This window comes from Plecotus auritus, assembly GCF_963455305.1.
Source record: "Plecotus auritus genome assembly, chromosome: 2".
NCBI lineage: Eukaryota > Metazoa > Chordata > Mammalia > Chiroptera > Vespertilionidae > Plecotus > Plecotus auritus.
Window position 1 is genome coordinate 33,520,014 of NC_137771.1, and position 21,812 is coordinate 33,541,825.

The following is a 21,812-nucleotide window of genomic DNA, read 5'->3' on the forward strand; positions in this document are numbered from 1 at the left end:
TCCATGGCGTGCTTTCTTGGAGGTCCCCAGGCCAGCCTGCCATCAGCTAGCACAGCGGTCCTCTCTTTGGACATCCAGGTTCTGCTCCCACATCTCCGGATGATGGGTAGTTCACTTTCCCAAAGGCAGTCCATTGCCTCACAGCAGCTGGCCAGTAGAAGGTAGGGCCATGCCCTGAGCCACAGTCTGCTTCTCTCCAGTCCAGGAACCCTGTTCTGCTTTTAGGGCTACACAGGCATCAGAGCAAGCCCCTTCTTTCCCAGAATAGCCCAGAGGTTGGAGGCAGCCGCTCCACACTGTCCTCCTGTCCCCTGTCCACACACACACACACACACACACACACACACACACACACACGCCTGGCCGCCCAGGCCTCTGACAGCCCTTGTCAGGTCTCTGCTCCAGGGTAGGCCTCAGCTCCGCACACAGCCCTTCAAGAAGCCAGGACATGAGCAAAGCAGAGTGGACCCATCCTCTCCTTGTTTGGGCCCCTAACCTATGGCCACAACCTTGCTGGTTTCCTTCTTCTCTTTCTCTCTCCATAAGCAGGCACACAGCTGCTGGGTCGGCCACAGCCGTCTCTAGGGAGTGGCCGAAGCCCAGCGATATTTGTTTGCTTCCCTGCAGGCTTGTATCCTGGCTCCATCACCCCCCAGGATGGGCTCACACCAGGCCTTCTGCCCCCTACGCATGACGTCTCTTCCAGGCACCACCCACTGGAAGCCACCACCAGTTCCCACCATCTGTCCCCTCTGCCCACGGCTGAGAGCACCAGGGATGGGTATGTACAGCAAGCCACCCTTCTCCCAGGTGGTAAGCGGCACCTGCGTGGGGGGCCGGTGAGGGCAGGCGTCCCTCACACTAAAGGGTCGTTACTGATAGGAAATAGCCAATGCTTAGGCAGTGCTCAGCTATGTACTACGTCTGTGTTAAACTCGCTCCGGGCGCGATCTCACTGGCATCTCACAGTAGCCCTCCCAGGTCGATGGAAAGGCACCTGGGCTTCTTGATGCCTCGCCTGTGCACACTCTCCTCTCCCGTGGGGGTGTCCTGCCTCCGGGCTGCCACGCCCACACCCAGGCCTCCTTGGGAGCCTCACTTGGGTTTCCCTGTGGCTCGCACTGTGCATTTGGTGAGCAGACTGCCCACCGCCCACTCCAAGATGCCCACTGGGCCTCGCCCCCACTCTGGACAGTGCAGCTGGGACCCACTGCAGGTCCTGCCAGGCTGCCCAGGAGCCCTCATGGCAGGGTCACTGCAGGGAGGGGCAGCCTCTTCCTGCAATCAGTGCGGTTCTCCTGTGGCCACTTAATTGGCTGGAAATGGTGGATGTGCTAATTGCTGGCCTCCAACGCTGCCAAAATCTGCTTTTTTTGCCCTGCCTCCTGCCTCCCTGCCACTTTCGCTTATCTCCAGCAGGAATTGATCAAATTGTCCCCCAGGGCCTGCTCCAGAGCCTTCCTCTTCCCCTGTCCTTCCTCCCCAAGGCCGCAGTCTTGGCCAACCCGTGCCTGGGCTGACCTGGCTTTATCACCAAATTTGTTGTCCAGGGCTCCTCCTGCGACTCACTCACCCTTTTATTCTAAGTCCACGTAAGCCTCTGGTGTGGGCAGGCCCTGCGGCACTGACCCAGCCCTGGGGAAGCTCTCGTGAGGAGGGGACGGGGACAAGTCTGCAGGGATTGACCACACAGACATGTGCTTAAGGGAAGGAAGCAGAAGAAACCACGGAGGCCCAGAGGAGAACCCAGTGTGGTGGGGGAGGCCGGCAGGAAGGCACCTGGAGGTGATGCTCAGCTGGGCCTCTGGGTTACGTAGGAGCTGGCTGAGTGGAGAGGTTGGGGGAAGGAGCAGCAAGAGTGAAGGCCACGTGTGGTGAGAGCCTGGTGTGTCCTGGGACACTGGGATCTTCGTGTGGGCTGACAGGCTCAGGAGAGAGGTCACGGGGTGGCGGGACTCCATGTGATGGGTGCCAAGCAGTAGTAAGTGGTCAGGTCTGGGGATGAGAAGGCGAGGCCTGCAGCGCGAGCCTAGGGTGCCGGAGCGGCATCGGGTGTGAGTGATGGCAACCTGAGCGGGGCTGTGGGTGGGCGGGAAGAAGCGCAGGGAGGCATTAGTGACCTAGAACAAGCAGGATTTAGGGAAACTCTGGCTGGTGGAGAGAAGAGGGGCCATCGGAGGAGTCCCCCGGCAGCAGAGGTGCCATGCATGGAGCCAGGGCAGACTGGTGGCGAGGGCACGGACAGCCATAGAGAGGCAGCCTGGCAAGGGCCCTAAGGGGCACCCAGAAAGCAAGCCCTGCCGGAGCCTGAGCTCCTTCTCTGTAAAGGGAGCATTCGGTCCCTCCTGGGGGAGGGCGAGACCCCTGCATGTGCTGACACCGTATGTGTCACCGGGCACAGCGTCCAGGCCACCAGCCCCACCCACCGGCCAGGCCACCTGCTCACCCACCAGCCAGCCCAAAGCATCTCCAGCCAAATCAAAATAAACCACAGAGGCCTTTCCCACCCGGGCATGTGCGCTCTGCTCTGCCTCATTCATCACTTGCCTGCCGCCTGCATAAGTGCCCGTCAGGAATTCCTGCAATGGAGGCAGAGTGATGACAAGCCCGCGACGGACCCCCGGCTCGCCCGCCCACCCGTGCCTGCGGGAGCCTGGGCTCAAGTCACCCCAGCCACCCGGCGCCCAGGCTCCTCCGGCTGCGGGAGAGGGGCCCTCAGCCTGACACCAGGCCCAGCCCAGCTTGAATGGGTTTCTTTTTCCAGCCCCGAGAGGAGGTGGGGGAAGGCCTGCAGCCTCCCCTTCCTGCCAAAGTCAACAGGGAAGGCCCCTCGCGGCTCCCCGGTGGTTTGCTGGGACGTTTAAAGGGCCTGACAGAATTATCTGATTCACTCAGAAATATGCTAAGAGGGCCTGACTTCATGACCAAATTTATTTATTCTGGCTCAGGGAAGACGCCGAATAGGGTGGTATTTTACCCCGGCCCCGTACGAGGTATGAAGCCCTACGTCTGCCAGGCCAGTGAGGTTTCATATTAATTTTTATAGGTTCCAATTGGAGCAAAAATATTTGATTTAGGAGTCATTTGCATGACTCAGAAGAGGAGCTCCAGATGATCTTTTTCCTTTTAAAGGGTTCAGGTATTGCAGCGTAACCTCAGCCTTCGCGTCTGCTGCGGAGAGAGCCGCGTTCTGTTTAATTTCACTGGCTGTGAAGGTGGCAAATGTGGATTTATGGCAGGTGTGAGACAGGAAACACAAACTTGGGAAATGCATGTTTGTTCCCCTTCAGATCTGGCTCTCCTTCATTCTGCAGTGCCGTTCATCTCTGGGTTTTGTGGCTAAGCAATTCAGAAACGCGTTTGTTAGTGTTTATCAGCTGTTTGCTGCCCGCCAAGCCCAGAGCTGAGCACCAGGGACAGAGGACCGGGACCTGGCCCTCCCGCAGGAGGGGGCCAGCAGGAAATCAGGGGAGAGCTGGAGTGTGGGTACCAGGCTGGGGTGAGCTCAGGCAGACGGGTACCACCCAGCAGGCCCACGGGAGGACCCACCCTGCGGCCACACCTCAGCCCGTCTCAGCCTGGAGAACCGGTTAGGAGGGCACACAGCTGGCGCACACCCTCAGTTTATGGAGCACAGTGGGACGGGCCCACCTGCCGGCCATGACAGTTCCTTCCTGGGGCCTTGATGAGGATCCAGTTCATCAGCAGAAGGAGGCTGAAGTGTCCCTGCAGGTGTCAGATGCTGGGCTGGGGACCCAGGCGCAGTGCGGAGGCCGCCCTGCTGCTGCCCTCAGAGCACTCGCAGTGGTGGGCCCAGACCCCGGAGTGGGGACGGAGCAGTGGGGGACAGTGACGCAGCGACGGCAGGAGGCCCCACTGAAGGGAGCAGCTAGGACCCAGCAGAGCTGCATGGAGCCCACCAGCCTCTCCCCAAGCCCCTTCCCTGTTTCATGACGGTCCTGCATCCTCAGAGGCACGGATCTGTCCTGCTGACGCCTTGTGCCTGGAGGGTGGGCCAGGGAGAGATGCCAGGGACGGACACGAGGCCACTAAACGCGGCGGTGCAGGGGAATAAGGCCCACCTGCTAGTCTTCTTTCCCCTCTTCTTATAACTATGATGATTCACCCAGTGGCCAGCAATGTACCTGCCATCGTCCCGGTGCTTGGCCTGCATTGCTTTATCCATGTTATTCTCACCGTAACTACGTCAGCGCTGTGTGGCCGGACTAACCCAGGCAACCTCTCTGAGCCTTGGTTTCTGATCTGTGAGGACACAAGCGGGAGGCGAAGGTGCAGTGAGTGGACTGTCAGTGCCGCGGGGTGGTCTCCTGCTAAGGAATGGCCTGTGCTTTCGCGGCGGCTGTTCCTGGACTCACGCTCCAGACGCCAGAGCGGCACGCACAGTCAGTGTCGGGATCCGGCAGGGGAGGCTGGCCTTGAGCCCTGGGTCATGAACTGCAGTGTGTCATGCAGGGGACACAGCAGCCATGCGGGAACCAAGGCTCAGAGACATCAGGCCTCTTGCCCAAAGTCACGTGGCCAGTGAGAGCCGAGGAGGCTGTAAACACAGCTCTGTCGACTCCAAAGGTCATGTTCCTTGCTGTCGGTCCTAAACACCAGATGGCAGTTTTCCTTTACTGATTCCTTTGGGCTCTAATGCTTAAATTTAATTCCAGTTTGAACATAATCAGAAATAAAATCTTCCTCTTCTAACTATACTGTCACAGGTAGAGCAGGTCATCTAGTGAGCTCACCATTGCTGGAGGGAAGCAAGCAGCAGTGGCCATGCCTCTGGCCGCCCCACCCCCGAGCCCATCCTGCTCACAGCTGCCTCTGTTTTCTCCAGGTTGGGACCTGGCCTCCTCTCACCCATGGTCAGCCCGCTGAAGGGGCTTGGGCCACCACCGCTGCCACCGTCCTCCCAGAGCCATTCTCCGGGCGGCCAGTCCTTCCCCACGCTCCCCAGTAAGCCACCCTACCCGCCCTTCCAGAGCCCTCCACCCCCGCCTCTGCACAGCCCCCAAGGTAAGCTCTGGCTGCGGCCTCTCCTGTCCACACACGGACTCCTGCTAGGTGCCCAAGAGGATGGGACCCCAACCTGGGGGAGGTGGGTGGGTAACAGTGACAGCAGGCACTGAGGCCCCACCAGAGAAGCCAGAGTCAGGGACTCGACACGCCGACTCAGGAAGTTTGTGCTGAGGGGTGAAACCAGCTTGTTCCATTGATAAGGCTCTCCCAGCCCAGGGAGCAGCTTTGGCAGTGGCAGGGAACACCTGCTGCTGGATGACCCGCTATCTCAGAGGAGAAGGGTGAAGGGCCAACAGTCCCCTCCGGCAGAGACTCTCATCAGCCACCAACAACTCAGGTGCAGCCACATGAGGCCCAGGCGCCCACTCACTCTGGCGCAGGGCAGAGCTGGCACCTCTCCACCCGGGGACTCCCTTCTCTCAGTCACACCCATCATGCCTGTTCAGGAAGCCTTGCGGGGCAGGGGGTGGGGGGTGGGAGAGGGTGCTACACAGCGTAGCAGAGATGTTCCCCTCCCACCTGGGCATTTTCCTTGGTTAATGCAGCCCCTGCCGCCTCCCTCTGCAGGGTACCAGGGCAGCTTCCACTCCATCCAGAACTGCTTCCCCTATGGCGACTGCTACCGGGTAGCTGAGACAGCAGCCAGTGGGGACGCACTGGCTGGGGAGGCCCCTGGTTTCAACCCCCTGCGGCCCAATGGCTACCACGGCCTCAGTGCACCCTTACCTGACACAGGTAAGCCCCACCTGCATGGCTCCCTTCCCCAAACGCCCACCAAGGCCCGACCCTGTGCTGGGTGCTTTATGCCCATTGTCCCACAGCCTTGGGACAGCCCCCTGTGGCAGAGTCATCCCCGCTTTGCAGAGGGAAAATTGAAGCTTAGCGAGGTCCCAGGACCCCACAGAATGGGGACATGCACCCTGCCCAACCCAAAGTCAGTTCCTCCACAGCCTCACACGGCTCACTCGTGTCTGGACTCTGGCAGGTTTCTGAAGACACAGAAGAATCAGACGAGCTCACAGTCTAGTTGATGTTCCCTCTGAATATTTACTGTACACCTACTATGTGTTGGGGGCACCATGGTAGGCCCTGGGGATCCAGCAGGGAATGAGACAAACCCTGATTGTTTAACCGATGAGGAAACGGAGGCCCAGAGGGGCCCCACTGCTAGGAAGGGACAGAGTCTGGGGTCATGCTTGCTCTTGTGCTGCACATGTCCCTTCAGGGCCCTGGGCCTCCCCCAGGTAAAGCCCTTGGCTGGGGTGGAGAGGCCCAGTGAGAGGGTGGGGCGGTGGGAGCCCGAGGCAGAGTCAGGCTCAGACCAGCCGGGCCAGTCCTGGTCAGAGCAGGGCACAGATGGTGGGGCTGGGCCCTCCCTGAGTTTTCCAAGCCAAGCCCCACCCAGATCAGCCCCAGGGCCCAGGTCTAGCTGGAAGTTACAAGGCCTGGCAGGATGTGGGGATCCCAAGACAGAGGGGAGCCTGAGACCTTGTCCCAGAGGCCCCTTGGGCAGCTGGGCGTGTGCAGCTGGGCGTGTAGGCATAAAGTCATAGGGACAAGCACCGAGGCCACAGAAGAGCATACACAAAGCTGTGGGCCCATGTTTTCTATTCACACGCATGCTCCCGTGTCTGCATATGTCTTATTCTTCATGTGTCTGTGGAACCCGGCTGTGTGTGTGTGCACATGGAGCCGGCATAGATAGGTTCTAGGCAGTGTGAGCCCCATGAGTGTGTAAGGAGCTTGCAGGACACGTGCTGATGTGTGCACACATGTGCTCACATCATGCTTATGCTGATGTTCATCCCCATCTGTGTGCACACACCTGTGTGCCCATCACGTGACCCCCATCCATGCATACACACGTGTGTTCTCCATCCCATAACCCCATCTGTGTGTACAGACTGTGTTCACATATGGTGTAAGTACCTCTGGGGTGGACACATGTCACATACATGCTGTAGGCTGATGTGTACCCAGTCACAGGGTGTGTGTGTGCCATGTTTGCACCCATGTGGATTGATATGTGATTGGGCACTGGCCGCTGGCCACAGCTCTGCTAGCTGTCACCGACCCATCCTCCACCAGCCCCGCACCAGCCCAAGGTGGGATTCCTTGGTTAGCAGCCAGGCCTAGAGTTCTGAGTGGCCGAGAGGCAGCGTCCATGCCCCCACAGCAAGGGAGGGGATTCTTTCGCCTCCCCTGGCCCCTGCTATCTGAGTGGCAGCCTAGTTGCCAGCACCCATTCCAGACCCTGCCTACATCTCCTCTGCCAAGCTGAGCATAGGCATGCAAGGTTGAAAAGGTGGCACCATGGGGCCTCAGGAACAGTTCAACCTGAACCCATTGCACAGATGGGAAGACTGAGGCCCACCTGTCGTAGGCTACAAAAGTTCATGACAACAGCCCAGGTGCAGAGTCCTTAGGGTAGGCAGGGTCTGGATAAGGCGACCTCTCCAGACCCCTCCCATGCTGAGGGCCTTCCCAGGAGACAGCATGTCCGATGGAAGAGCCAGATGGACCTGGGTCCAAAGCCCGCCTCTCCCACCGAACTTGGGCAAGTGTATTGCCCTCTGGGCATCTCTTCAGCTCTGCAGTGGGGTAGTGAGTCTCATCGCCCAGGCAGGACTGTTGTGAAGCTTGAGTGATAAGACTTCACCGAGCCCAGAGTAGGTGCCAGTGAGTGCTGGTGTGGGTTCCTGTGTCTGGTGGAGGAACCTGAAATGATGGGGTGGGCTGGGGTCCTTCTGCTAGGAGGGGACCAGCCGCTGCAGGCAAGAGCTGTGATAACCCCCCCACACCCCCCTCCACATTCTGCCCCACAGCCCAGCTCTGGGTGAGAAATCCCCAAGCCAGCCTGTGCCCATCTCCCCAGCTGCCCTGGGCCCATTGGGAATACAAAGCCTAGGGCGCCTCCCCCCCCCCCCCCGCCCCCGCCCTACCTGGGAGGGCAGAGGGCTCAGATCAGGCCCTACTGAGGGGGCACTAAGATGAGGGACCCTAGACCAGGAGGGTGGGGTCTGGGAGCTGGGAAAAGATGACAAGGCATCACCCCGAGTTCTCCAGCCAGACCCTGTGCCCACACAGGCTACGAGGCTCTGGCCGAGGCCCCGTGCCCCACAGCGCTGCCTCCACAGCCACCTGAAGACGTCGTGTCCAGCGGCCCCGAGGACTGCAGCTTCTTCCCCAACGGGGCCTTTGACCACTGCCTCAGTCACATACCCTCCATCTACACCGACACCTGAGGAAGGCCCTGCCCATCCCGTCCACACTCCACCACAGATGCTACCTTGCCCACCGGTGTGTGTCCCCACCCTCCGTACACCCAGCCTGAGCCGCCAGACCGAAGCTCTCTGCACACGAAGGTGCCGGTCCGCGGCGCCCAGGGCTGGCCCGTGCTCAGAGGTGTTGACAGGGTCCGCGGCCTGTGCTGGTCCCTGACCGTGTCTTCCTTTCCTCTCCCTGATGGCTTTAAATCACAGACCTCGTGTATATAGAGTGTACAGGACTTGTTTTCCATCCTCCTGCCAGTTTTATATTTTTGGTTTTACAAGAAAAACATTAAAAACTGGAAATGAGACTTGGGGCCTGGCTCTGCTTTAGTGGCTCAGCCCAGAGGCTGGAGCAGGAGAATGGCCCAGGTGTGTGTAGTGCAGCATGTGTGGGAGCCACATGGAGACCCCTCGGGCCCTGGGAGCCCCGTGGGGATGGTGGGGATGAGTCGCGTGGCCCCTCAACGTGCTGTGTGCTGTGAGCCTTACAGACGCCTGCACTAGTCTCAGGCCTCAGTGGAAGGCAGGCTTCTCCCCACTGGCGGGCAGGAGGACCCGGGCTGGGACTGAAACTGGAACCCAGATCCACCTGACCCAGACCTTTGCTACCTGCACAGACTTCCCTGGGAGGAAGATGAGCTCCAATTCCGGTGTGGCTTTGGATGAACCAGGCAGGAAGGGCAGGGCAGTCCTGAGCCCAAACAGCCTCCAAAGGCAGGGGCAGAGGCAGGGCCAGGGAGGGTGGGGAGGAGGCCAGTTCTGAGGGCAGCAGGGCTCCCCTGGGGCTGCCGCCTTCCCTGCCTGCCTCCCTCCCCCTGGTCCAGCACGGAGCAGGCCCACCACCAGGCCTGTGCAATACCCTGGACAGTGTCCGCCTCACTACACCACCCTGAGGGTCACCGGGTGGGAAAAATTCCTCCAGGAAGATTCCTGCCTCGCAGCTGCTGGAGTGCAGCAAGGCAAGGGAGCCCACATTACTGAGCACCTACTGTGCGCCCGGCCCTGCCCTGAGCTCCTGGCAGCCCTGCGAAGGGCTTTCGATCCCCTCTCAGTAACACCTGCTGGGTTAGGGAGGCAAGGTGAGGTGGAAAGATCTAAGCAACCCCTTCTTTATAGAGAGGGGCCCGAGGTCCAGAAAGGCCACCCGCCATGTGGTGATAGGACCGGGCGACAGGGAAGCCGTGCGGCACCTCACCGTGGGGTGCAGCTCTGCCAGTCCTGTGCGCTTCACATGGCTCAGCTCTCGCCTCCTGCTCGCCCCCGTGCATGTTCCTCCATCGCTGTGTCAGGGCCCACCTGGGGGCCTGCGTCAGGGCCCACCTTCCCTCTGCTCCTGGCTGGCTGCAGCCAAGGAGGAGCTTAGCGTGGACGGAGGGGAAGAGAGGCGGCCCCCGGGCGGCCTTTTTGCACAGCCCCCTCTCAGGGAGGTCGTCTCCTGACACCCTGTTCACACCGTTGCACGTAGTCCCTTCATTTCGCCCTCGTCAGCGGTCCCAGTCACAGGGCCTGACAGGCCCCCCGTTTTACAGGTGCAGAAACAGGGAAACTAAGGCACAGCCCCTAGTGGTAGAGCTGGGATTCAGACCCCAGCCTCCGGCTCCAGAGCCTGCACTCTTACCCACTGCACTGCCTGCCCCTTGAAGACTGGGGGCCACCTGGTTCCCACCTCCCCTCCCAGCCCCAGCCTCCCAGAGCAGCCCCATGCAACCCCTCAGGGCGGGACTAACCCAGTGTTGCTCAGAACACCAGCCTCTGGGGTGAGGACCCAGGGCTCCTGACTCCCACCCCCCAGGCTCCTTTGTGTCCCCCCGACCCCCCTCCCGTCCCACCCCCCACTGGTTTTATGGAACTAATTAGGTTGTGGCAAAATTCCTTTAACAGGGATGCTCAGGATTCAATGCTGCATGTCATTGTAAGCACTTAATCCACTCCAGATAAGCAGAATTAAGCTGTACAATGAGGACATATTTCTAGTAATAATGAAAAGGGCTGAGCCATGAGCAGAACACACAGGGATCCAGCAGTTGAATCCCATTTAATTTCAGAGACAGAGAAAAGGAGACAAAGGCAAAGAGAAACAAAGAGACCAGGGGAAATACAGCCGGGCGAGTTGGAGGTGGAGGCGGCGCCTAGCCTGGAGCCGGCAAGCATAGGGCTCGACCAGCCCCAGCGTAGCTTCCATCTGCCCCCTAAACCTGACTGTGCCCCTCCCCTGCTAGGGTCTCAGCCTCGCTCCTCCTCTGGGCCCCTGCACTGACGCTCTGACGCCCACAGGTCTCCCTCCTAGAGCAAGGCGAGCTCAGCAGCGGCCCGGCCCCTGGGGTAGGACCCCTGAGAGACGGACTGCTCCATCCCAGCTGGGGCTTTCTTCACCCGTTATTTAGAGAACCCCAGCCCTCCGGAGCCCTGGCCGCTGCCCTGCAGCAGGAGCCATGCCGTCAGGGGCGTGGTGACTGCTGCTCCTAGTTGGCAGGAGGCCTGGCTGAGAGGGCTGGGGGCTGGCGGGGGGGGGGGGGGGGGGCGGGCATTTCCCCTGGTGAGCTCCTGGGAGTTGGCCAAGGCTGGGGTCCTGCAGGGCCTCTAGGGCAATGGAGCTGAGTCTGCCCGGGGTCTCCTCACGGGGCCCAGGGGGCCCAGGAGCAGGGTCAGTGCCCAGGCCGACCAGGAGACCATGCCGCCCTTCCAAGCCCGCCTCTCCAGGTGGCCCTCAGCCAAGCCTTTGTCCACTCCAGGCTGAGAGGGGCTGTCTCCCCACTGTCTGTCTCTGTCCCCGTTTCCCTGTCTCCCCCATCCCTCCTTCCGTCTCCCTGTCCCTCTCTGCCTTCCCTCACTGGGCCCCCTCGTCCCCTGCAGGTCTCTGCGTCTTGCTCCCTCCCTGCCTCTGTCTCACATTTCTCTGCTGCTGCCCTTTGTCCCTCCCCGTCCCTCCCAGTTCTCTCCTCCCTCCCTCCATCCACCCTCCCAGTTCATTCCTGTTGTCTCCTTTCCCTCCGTTTTCTCTCTCTCTCACCCTCTTCAAACTGCAAGTTCTGATCAAGAGAAGGACATCTTTCTCTCTCTCACCTTCCTCTCCTCTCTGCTGCCTCCTTGCTCGGTCTCCCTAATTCTCTGAGGCCCAGAGGGGTCATGTAGCGGGGGCAGCGAGGGCTGAGGGGGAGCCCAGAAGTGCTGGTGGGAGATGCCTTGGGGCCACCTCTCCTCCCTGAGTTCCACCTGCCTGGGTCTCAGGGTGAACGCGTGTTAGGGCTCTGTTTCTGCCCTTTGTGGCCGGGCCCCGGGCACAGGGACTCCCCACACCTGGGTCTGCCCTCCGGGAACTCCCTCCGCCTCCCTGGTCTCTCTCCCTCTGGCCCCTGTGTTCACTCCCACCTCCACCCTGACCCACGTGGGGGCTGAGAAGGCCCACGGAGGCCACCCCTCTCACTTCACAGGTGCAGAAGCCCATGGAGAATGGGGTGCTGGCAAGAGGGCTGTGGGGGTGCACGGCAGATTCATGCCTGAGGACGCCCCCTCCCACCCCCTGCTGTGGAGGGAACAGTGGGACGTACACTGTGAAGGCAGGTCCTGATCTGTCCTCCCTGCTGACTGCCTGTTAAATACCTCAGTGGAGCAGGAGAGAGGAGCAGGGAGACCAGGATGGTCTGCACAGCACCACGTGCAGAGCAGGGCCCCGCAAATACTGTGAGCTGGTCACCCCATCCAACTCGGGTTTCCAAATGAGACAGGACAGTTCAGGGCAGGGCAGTGACCAGAGTGGAGCACCCGGCCCCCGGGCACCTGGCCACACTCGGTGCATCCTGTCCGCCCATGCTGACGACTCCTTCAGACGTGTGTGATGTTGTTGCACCTGCCAGGTAAGTGCCATCACCCACTGCAGAGGGGAGAACGGAGGCCCAGAGAGGTGACTCGCCCGAAGCCACCCAGAGCGTCAGGGCGGAGCTGGAATCCAGGGCAGCCGGGGTGCCCGTGCCTGTGCCCACCACGTCCTGCGGGTCTGCACGACAGGACCGAGGCTGGCATAGGAGTTCGGGCTCACGCCCCTTCCCCCTCTCCGTCCAGAGGAGACTGTTACGCTTTTACGAGTCCCGGTTTATATACTCACCTGGGCCGCAGCCCTGCCAGGGATTTATAGGTTCTAAGTGATCCTGTCTCTGGGAGGAAATGCAAGTGGAACATGAACTGGGAAGGAATTGCCGGCCATGTCAGCCCTGCGGCTGCAGAGCCCAGCTCTTTCCGCGGGGGGCAGGGGTGTTAGTGCAACGCGACCCTGCAGGAGGGCCAGCGAGAGGCCCGGAGGCCCGCGAGGACAGGGCTGCCAGATCACCCTGAACTGGCTTTGCACCAAAGAGATGTGTTCTATCTGTTGGGGCGGGGTGGGGGGGTGGGTGGCTGCCTGAGCCCCCGCAGGGCCAGGGAGCACGTGGAGCACGGGGCCTGGTACTGGGCTTGGGTCCGGTGGGCCAGTGGTGGGCAAACTCATTAGTCAACAGAGCCAAATACCAACAGTACAACGACTGAAATTTCTTTTGAGAGCCAAAGTTTTTAAACTTAAACTTCTTCTAACGCCACTTCTTCAAAATAGACTCGCCCAGGCCATGGCATTTTGTGGAAGAGCCACACTCAAGGGGCCAAAGAGTCGCATGTGGCTCGCGAGCCGCAGTTTGCCGACCACGGAAGTGGGCGATTTCCAGGGCAGAGCAGGGACCTGGAGCAGCCAGCCAGCTTCACGTGATTCGGGGGGGGGGGGGGGGGGCACGGTGCAGAGGGATGGGAAGAGGCCTCACCTGGACGTGGAAATGCTGACACTGGAGGAGGGTCCATTATACTCTCCTTGGGGTCTGTTGTGCTGGTCTCCGTGCTTCTGTGTATGTTTGAAATGTGAACCGACGCGCTCCCGGTGTGGCCAGGCTGGGCTGACTCGCTGGCCTGGCAGCCGGGACGGCACAGGAGCTCAGCCCAGCAAGTCTGAGGCCCGGGTTCACCGCTGCTGTGATGCCTGGTCACCGCAGGGCCCGTGTTGGTGGCCGTGTCCTCAGTGCCCAGCACAGGGCCTGGCACACCACTGGGGTTTAATAAAGGCTTCTCTCTGTGGGTCTGTTTGCCAGTGACAAGAATCTGCACAGAACAAGGGCCAGGACAGGGCGAGGGAGCTGCGGGTGCGGGGTGCAGGGCGGGGGTGCCGGGAGCTCAGGTGCTCAGGAAAGCCTTGCTTTAAAAAATGGAGAGTCTGTTGCTGCCTCTGTCCTTCTGGGGACAGAGTCCGTGCAGGCTCAGTGACTGTCTTGGCTGCGGCACCAAATGGCTAATCTGTTACTTCTCCCACTGGCCCTGGTCTTTCATCGGTATGCAACCCTGTCCCTTGCTGGGCCAGCTTTCTCACCTCAGACACAGGAAACTAACAGGCTAGGCCCCAATTATTTAAAACAAACAAAAAACCCCAGCCCTCCTCAAGTTAAAAAAAAGGTATGGCCGGGAAGGATGGGCATTCTCAGGCCCAGGCTGAAGCAAACCTGCTATACAAACCAAAATAACTTGGTGTCTAGAGACACCACGAAGAAACACCATGGAAAGGTGTTCCTGCAGACAGGGCTGATGAGTCCTGGAGCATCGGTGAGCGGAGCCCTGAGGCAGTTCAACCCCAGGCAGCGGGCAGGGTGGGGAGGGAGGCCGAGAGCTCAGGGCCAGGACCACCCAGACTCTGACTTGGGCTGAGGAATTTGGATGGTCTTGATGGGTGACCTTGGGCAAGTCACCCCAGATCTGAGCCCAATTCCCCATCTGTGTCTGCCCTCACAGGGTGGTAGTAAGAATCCTAGGAGAGTGACACATCGCAACGTGCATAGCAGGGCTCCTGGAATGGAGCGAGGCCTGGTATTGGCTGTTGTAATGAGGATGATGTTTCCTTGGCTCCCCCAGATCGCCTGACGCAAGCAGTCTAACTGAAAGGGTAGAGAGAGACCAGACATAAGCACTGACCTCATCTCCTCCTGAAACTCCATTAAGGTGACAGGACAGAACTGAAAATGACCGTGCGAACAGGAGAGGAGCCGTGGGAGAGGGGCCTGACCTGGCAGGCGGAAGTGGCTCCGTGTCTGTGGAGGGCACATTGCCAGATGTGAGCAGGGTCTCCCACAGAGCCCCAGGAACGCTCAGGACGCAGGCACCAGATGTTAAGGAAGGTGAGGGTGGGGAGTGGCTCAGGAAGAAGGGGCTGGTGGAAAGCTAGTGTGGGAGCTGGCAGATGCCCTGGTACCCCTTTCCCAACCCACGGACAACTAGTCCTCCCCTCCCTCTCCCTGACCCCTCTCAGGAGACTAGGAGGTGATGGCACCTTCTCCAGACACAGAACCAGAGGGATCTGACTCAGACACCCCGAGCAGACGGGCCCCACAGCACCGAGGACGGAGAGCCGCCTCTGAGCAACAGGCCTCTGGAAATGGGCATTGGGAGCCACCCCCAAAAAGCAGACTTGCTACCAGGTCACCCAGGCGAAGCCACAGTCAACAAGTCGTGCCCCCGACCGCCATCAGGTACACAGCTCCCCACTGGGTCTTAGTGCCTGGAAGGACCCTCAGGACCAAACAGAAAAAACCTGGAGGAAACAGACCAGGCAGGCAGCTGAGTGAAGCTGAAACAGGCCAACAAGATAACAAACTGTGACAGGTGTGGGTGTAACAGCAAGGAGACCTCTCAGAGAGCAACCCGAGGAGAGGCAGAGGACAAGAAATGATAAATACGATTGAGGATCAATCCTGGGGGTCAGCATATCTGACAGAAGTTCCAGAAGCAGAATCCAGTAAACCCTCGATTTTGCAGGCCTCGATTTAACGGACTTCGTATTTATTGGACAGAATTTCTGGTCTGTATGTCGTATGTGAACATTAACACCCTGTTACTTTGAAAATGCTCTTAACCAAGACTTGCTTATAATTAACAGCTTATTTTTAGTTATTAATTCACTGTTATTTTTAAACAAATTTTAGTGAGTAGGCCACATGTTAGAAAAAACATTGCAGTAATTTCATCTACATAAGTATTACATATCCATAAGGATAGTCTGCATGTTTAAATCCAGGGTCACCACTTGTAAACAATGTTCGGCTAATTAGCACGTGACCACCCCGAATCGCGAGCGGTAATTGGTGCATGGTAAGGGGTTCTGTCCTCTCGTGGCGTGACCTTCTGCAGCAGTTTTAACGCGTGCCGGCCCATGTTCCCACGTGTGTTAAGCCACGCCCCAGCGTGTGCATTTATTTACGTGGAGTGACTGGTGAGTGCATGCACTTACTTACTAGACCTAGTGAGTATCAGTTTAAAATTGCTGCAATACACATAGAAAACTTTTCTTTGAAATTAAACTTTTCAGACCTACTCAATTTTAGTTACCCAAACTTGTCTACTTAAGTAAAAACAGGTAAACTAATTTGTCAGTTTTTTAAGATGTGCATTCGGAAAACTTACTTTATTATATAACGGACTTTGGACTTTAACGAACACCCCCTCACCTGAATTAGTCCGTTATATTGAGGTTTTACTGTAAATGAAGGAAGTTATCAAAGAAATATTGTAAGAAAAGTTTTCAAAACAGAAGCATGTAAGCCTCCAGCTCAACAGGGCTCACCGAGTGCCCAGTGTAAGGATGAGCCAAAGACCCTCCCCAAGGAGGGAGCCTAAAAGGAGGAGGAAGAGGAGAAGATAGGGATCCAAATGGCAGGGAACTTCTCAGAGCAGCACAGGGGGACGAACAGGTGCACAGCCAAAGTCTTAAAACTCGGAATGAAAACAATTTTCAACCTGGGATTCTGTGTCCCGCTGAGCTAAGCTATTAGTCCAGGGTGAATGTAGAACGGAGGGATTTTCAGACATGCCAGAACTACAGAAAAAGAAGTATTTTCTGCGCAGTGTGTTTCAGGAAGTTGCTGGGGGATGAGCTCCACCAAGCAGAAGCACTAACGACATCCCGTTAGCCAACAAGGAACCCGAGCAGGAGAGGTCACGCAGAGGCCAGGTGGACGCTGTGCGGCAGGCCTGGCGGGGGCGGGGCTGGCCCGGGCCTCTGACGTGCTTGGCAGTGTGGACAATGACACAGAGACACAGAGAGGTGGTGTCCGTGGCCATCGGAAGGGTTTGGGGGGAAGCATCAGCGATGGGAACGTAGGAAACTAGACAAATGAGGAACGAGGCAATTATTAACTCCAGCAAGTTAAACGTATGAGAAAAGGAAAATCAGAATACGGCGTTTGGATTAGTAAATATTTACATGGTTGTGATCGTGCGAGTCCAGAATATCCACTGAATGAAAATGCATGACCGTTACCTACTAAGAGTTTGGGACAGGGACGTGGTGGGAACAGAGGAGGGAAGTCGGGCCTCACCGCCCGCTCCGGGAAGCCGAGAGGGACGATCTCACAGGGGGCGCAGGAGCGGCCGTGCGAGTTCGTACTGAAGCGTGGGCGCGAGTACAGAAACAGCGCCTCTGGACAGTGGACTGGGAGGGGCTGCTGAGAGGTCCTTTGGGACCGTTCGTGTTGGTTCTCAGCCCGCAGCATACTGATGGGCTTTTTGAAACAATGTTGGTATTTCTTTGAGGAAAGTAAAAAATGAGTGAGCAGTAGGTGTAATCCCTTTGGCAGGTGAGGGCACGGATGCCCCGTGAGTCTAAGGGGCTGCTGGCGTGGCCGCGTCAGGACAGGGCGGCACCCTCCAGGCTGCCTTCTCGGTGCGGTACTGCAGCAGCGGCCACAGGAAAGGCAGAAGCGGGATGTCCCCACGTGGGTCTCAGAGGTGAGCCGCTCGCCCCCTCGGCTGCTGGAAGGACAGTCTGAAAAAAGCTCAGTCCGTTTCAGTCATGGCTGGTAAAGCCAGTTGAGTTCAGAAGAAACATATGACCATAATTTGTATTTATTTGACCCACAAGCCTTACTTTCAAAGAGTGAGAAATAGGGGGCCCGGGGAATTCTTCTCAGTGACCGCGAACTCCCAGGCCACAAAGCAGAGGAGACAATTTCCATAATATTTCACCTCATTCTGTACACGGCTCCAAGCCGCCTTTGATGCTACAGTTCAGAACGCAGCCCAGAGCCTCTTGCTCTAAAACAAATCAGCTGCTCCCTGCCCACCCCTCCCCCTTCCCCATCACCTCCCCCTCCTACTTTTGCAACCTTAGCTCCCACCCATCCCACTCCACGGCCCCCTCCATCCTGCATGCCAGTGGGGCAGCTCAATACTAAGGTGTAATGTTTTGGGGGCGCCAGAGCCTCTACTAGGGGAGGTTTAGTGCCGTAAATCAACAAGGGAGCCCCCAGGCTGGTGGGAAACTTTCAAGTAAAAGGGCAATTAAGACATCCGAGCTCCCCCACCCCAGTTTAAAGTCCAGGTCAGAGCGCTGTCCCTCCTCCCATCACGCCCTCCCCTCCCACCAGACCCCGTTCTTTTCCATTACGCTCTTGTTCCAGGCCTGTGTCCGTGCTGTGCCCTCTGTGTGGGACACGCTTCCTTCAGCTTTCCTGGTCCCGGCACTGGCACAGCTCCCCGCATCGTCTGCTGTGCGTGGGCATCCCCCCTGGACTGTGGGTCTCAGAGCTGGGCTGGGAGGGGTTGCACAGAGGCCCCTACCTGGAGCGGCGTCCGCTAATGCTGGGCTTAGGGCACATCCGGCTGGTGCCCCCGCACAGGCTACTGAGCCTACAGAGAGGTCTCCGAGGGCCCTTACTCAGAAGCCACGTGGGGCAACTGGTACAATGCAGACCCCACCCCACCCAGGCCCTCTAAGCTCTGCAGCCCAGGCTCCAGGGCTTTGTCTGGGCTCAGCGCCCTTCCCCCAGCTTGGCAGCCCTCTGGGGGCTGATAAGTGTACACGGCCTCTGGCCCTGACCCCAGGGGTGTCTGCCTCCCTGAGACACGGCAAACAGGGAAGAAACAGAGCCCAAGACCCTGCCCGAAGACCCAGAGCTCAGCGCCCCTGCTGTGGGCCTCAGAGCATCCAGGTCCCTGTGCCTCGGTTTCCACACCAGACTCCCCAGAGGGCGGAGAGGTTAGACCAGCGTGGATGCATCCTCAGCAAACGTCGAAGCCTTAAAGAGCAGGGCGGCGCCTCCTGAGCAGCAGCACTGATGGAGCCTCGTCGGGCAGCAGCGGGCAGCGGGCGGGTGGCAGGCCAGATCACTGCAGGGTGGGGTGCGGAGGCTCGGGCACCCGGGGCCTCTCCTGGGGCCCCACCTTCCTGTGTCCCACACCCACCACTCCTGACCAATGGGAAGCTGGCCCAGAAAGCACTGGAAGAGGCTTACCCAGAATCGGGCAGAACTGGGGTTGCGCTGGGCCTCCCGCCTCCTCTCAGGGACAGGATAAGCCTCCAGTTCTTCCTGAGAAACGTCCAGTTCTCCTTGCAGCTAGGAGTCCCTTCCAATTACAGGTCTAGGGAACACTCTGCTCAGAGCATCTTGTTGGCTTGGGTCCTAGCGCCCCCTAGTGGCAATCCCTTCAGCTTTCCCCACCTGCGCTTGGCCTGCCTGCTGTAGAAATGGCAATGGGGGGCGAAGGTTTGGAGGAGGGGGGAGCCTGACAGGCTACAGGGGGCTGTCCTGGATGGAGGAAGGGGACAGACACCTGCGTGCCCCTGTGATACACTGTGTAACCTGTTCTCCGTTTATATCGGGAATCCGGTGTCCTCTCCTCCAGGAAACTTCTGCCTCTTTAGTCTGGCCAGAGGCCTCCCAGGTTCCCAGGCCCCAGGCTTCCTCTGTCCCAGTGCTAACCCTCTGGGTGTCATGAAGTGCATACACGGCGGTCTCCTATACGAGTAAGGGCTCGCCTTTCTGGGTGCTGTTCTGAACACTTTGCCTGTACTCATCCCATATTGCACAGGGTAATGCTATTGTCCCCGTTTCACAGATGGAAAAAGCAAGGCCTGTGTCCTTCATCCAAGGCCAGAGCCGAGCACACAGCCTGTACCAGCCAGGGCTTCCCAGAGCTGAGAATGGCGCCTGCAAATCTGGTTTAAATGGAAACCAGCCTCTGAGCAGCTCCCGCCCTTCCCCGCCCCCCACCCCCGCCCCCAAGCCCTGGATGAAGGCTCTGCATCCCCTTTCATGCTGTTTATTCTTTTGAACAAATTGTGAGTTTTACAAGACATTCAAGGCAAACACATGTTCCCGTGGTGAGAGTCATTGGACCTGCTGGGCTGAGGGCTGTGAGGACAGCGCACAGCCACCCAGCCCTGCCCTCCTGAGCACTGCAGGCGTCCTGAGCAGGCTCACACCCCATTGCGGCTTGGGCCACGGAGAGAGGCCCAGCCTCGTCTCCACAGGTTCCAACTCCACCCCACCCCACGCAGCACCCCTCACACCCACGCTCCCACACTCCAAGGAATGACCCCCTCCCGCTCTGCAGAATCTGGAGCCTCACACCATCCTAGGACAGGCCACTACTCTGCGTCCACTCGGCAGAGGAGAAAACTGAGGTTCAGAGAGGGGAGGTGACTTGCCCAAGGTCACACAGCTGATTAGCGGGGAAGCTGGGACCTCGGGTCTCGGGCTCCAAAGCTGGTGCTTCCCCATAACATCATCCCTGCCTTCGGATCCGTGTCCTTTGTGCCGGCGTGCTGTCCTCCACTCACACTGCCTTGAAACACTCTGCAGCTCCAGGAGCAGGGACTGCGCTGAGGCCTGGCCCTGCACCTGAGCAAGTCCCTTCCTCCCCAGGCCTCAGTTTCCCCCTCTGAAGAACAGGGAGATGGGCCACTGAGCCTTGCAGCCCCCCACCCTCCCATGGAAACAGCATGGCTGGCCGTGTCACCCCCGGCAGCCCTCGCGATTGTCAGGTCACACCCTTCGGCCTGGTGACTCTTCCCCCCGAGTGTAAGGTAACCTTCAGAAGTCCCCAAATACCAGAGGCGGTTTTAATCTGACATGAAATCCCCAACCAGAACTTTGTTTTCAAAATACAGTAATTGAACAAGTGCCCCATAAAATGTAAAACCGTGAGAAGACTCAAAATGAAGCAAGCCATTTTCTGAGGGATAAATTTTGGGGGAAACCCACTTGCCTCATATTCAGGCATATACGGCAGCTGTCCCTCGGAGGCCCGGAGGAGCACCCCGGCTGCACTAGGCACTTTGGGGCACTGGACCTAACGCACGGAAGGACGGGGATGCACACAGCCTCCCTGGCATGGCATTCAAGGCCTCCTTCCATTTGCGTTCACTTAGCCTCTCTGGCCCGTCTCTCACCCCACCCCTGTGCCCCGGTGCTCCAGCCACATCCACTGGAGCCCCGCCCTCATTCCCCCAGGAAGACCCTGGGCTCATGGGGACAGTTTCTGGGAGGGGAGGGCTACAGACCCAGGTGGGCCAGGGCAGGGACCTGAGGCAGTGACGGTGGACCAAAACCAGAATGATGAAGAAGAGCCAGACCAGCAAAAGCATTCCAGGAAGGGGAAGCAGCAGGTGCAAAGGCCCCGGGGCAGGGATGAGCGTGGCTGGCGTGTGGAGTGGGGGGAGAGGGGAAGGGGTGGGCCACCAGGGCCTGGGGAGTGATGTCTGCAGCGCCTGGTGCCACAGTCAGGACCACACACCGAGTGCCAGCAGGAGGGAGAGTGCGAGAAACCTGGGGTGCCACGTGGGACCGGCACACCGCAGGTGAAACAAATGGGTTACAGCCGCTCACAACAACATGGGTGAGTGAGTAAAATTCAGTGAAAAAAGCCCAAAGACCACAGCCTAAAATAACTTTTAACGAGCATTTAGAAGCACGTGTGGGTGTAATGGAATAAATAAAGGAAAGCGAGGGAACGAGGCTCCAGGATGGAGGGTGCTGATGGCGGGGGTGGGAGAAGTGAGAGACAAGTGGGACCAGATGGCTGGATGTAGGAAACTATCAAGGGCCTGGCCTTCGTCTGGAGCGCTGGCTTCCTGGGGGCTTATCACATTACTAAAAACAAACAAACAAGCAAAGGAAAGTGGGCATGCACGGACCAGCGTTAAATTCGTCTCCTGTGCCAGCTGGGGGGCGGCCACTTCATCCAGACCTCAGGGAGCCGGCCAAGGGGTCGAGGTTTTACTGGAAGAGCAATGGAGCCCCTACCGGGCTCGGGCCGGGAGTGATTGGGTTCATATTTGTAAGGATCGTCCTAGCTGTTTATGGAGAATGCGGGGCGGGGGGAGGGGCGCAGGGGGAGGGGAGGGGTAAGGTGCTCAGTGACAAGAGCACTGCCGTCCCCAGGCAGGAGGCGACGTGGCTGCAGGGTCAGCAGTGGCTGAGAAAGTCGAGAGCTCTGGCTTGCCGTGTCAGGTTAGAGGGGCTGCTCCCTATGGATAGCATCTCCGGCTCCTTCGCTCCCTGAATTCCAGTCGGAGGTCAGAGGGCAGGAGACAGAATTGGAAAAATCTCCTCTGAAAGGAGACCGGTGGCTACCCCTTGTACAAACTACCACTAAGTAAGAGGCTCGGGGCTGAGGGGGCCTGTTTGGAGTTGGAGGCTGCGTACACCACAGCTGGGGTGCAGCCTGGCGAGC

The 21,812-nt window shown here is 58.8% G+C and overlaps 1 protein-coding gene across 1 annotated transcript in view; it reads left to right on the top strand.

The window, feature by feature from the left end:
- GLIS1 (GLIS family zinc finger 1) overlaps window positions 1-8,407 on the top strand; it is a 223,129-nt gene extending 214,722 nt beyond the window's left edge. The window contains exons 8-11 of the mRNA XM_080654399.1: window positions 628-781; window positions 4,847-5,025; window positions 5,596-5,763; window positions 8,116-8,407. Of these exons, the coding sequence (XP_080510525.1) occupies window positions 628-781; window positions 4,847-5,025; window positions 5,596-5,763; window positions 8,116-8,273 (659 nt within the window). The 3' untranslated portion in view covers window positions 8,274-8,407. The remainder of the gene's footprint in view (window positions 1-627; window positions 782-4,846; window positions 5,026-5,595; window positions 5,764-8,115) is intronic.
- The last annotated feature ends 13,405 nt before the right edge of the window (window positions 8,408-21,812 follow it).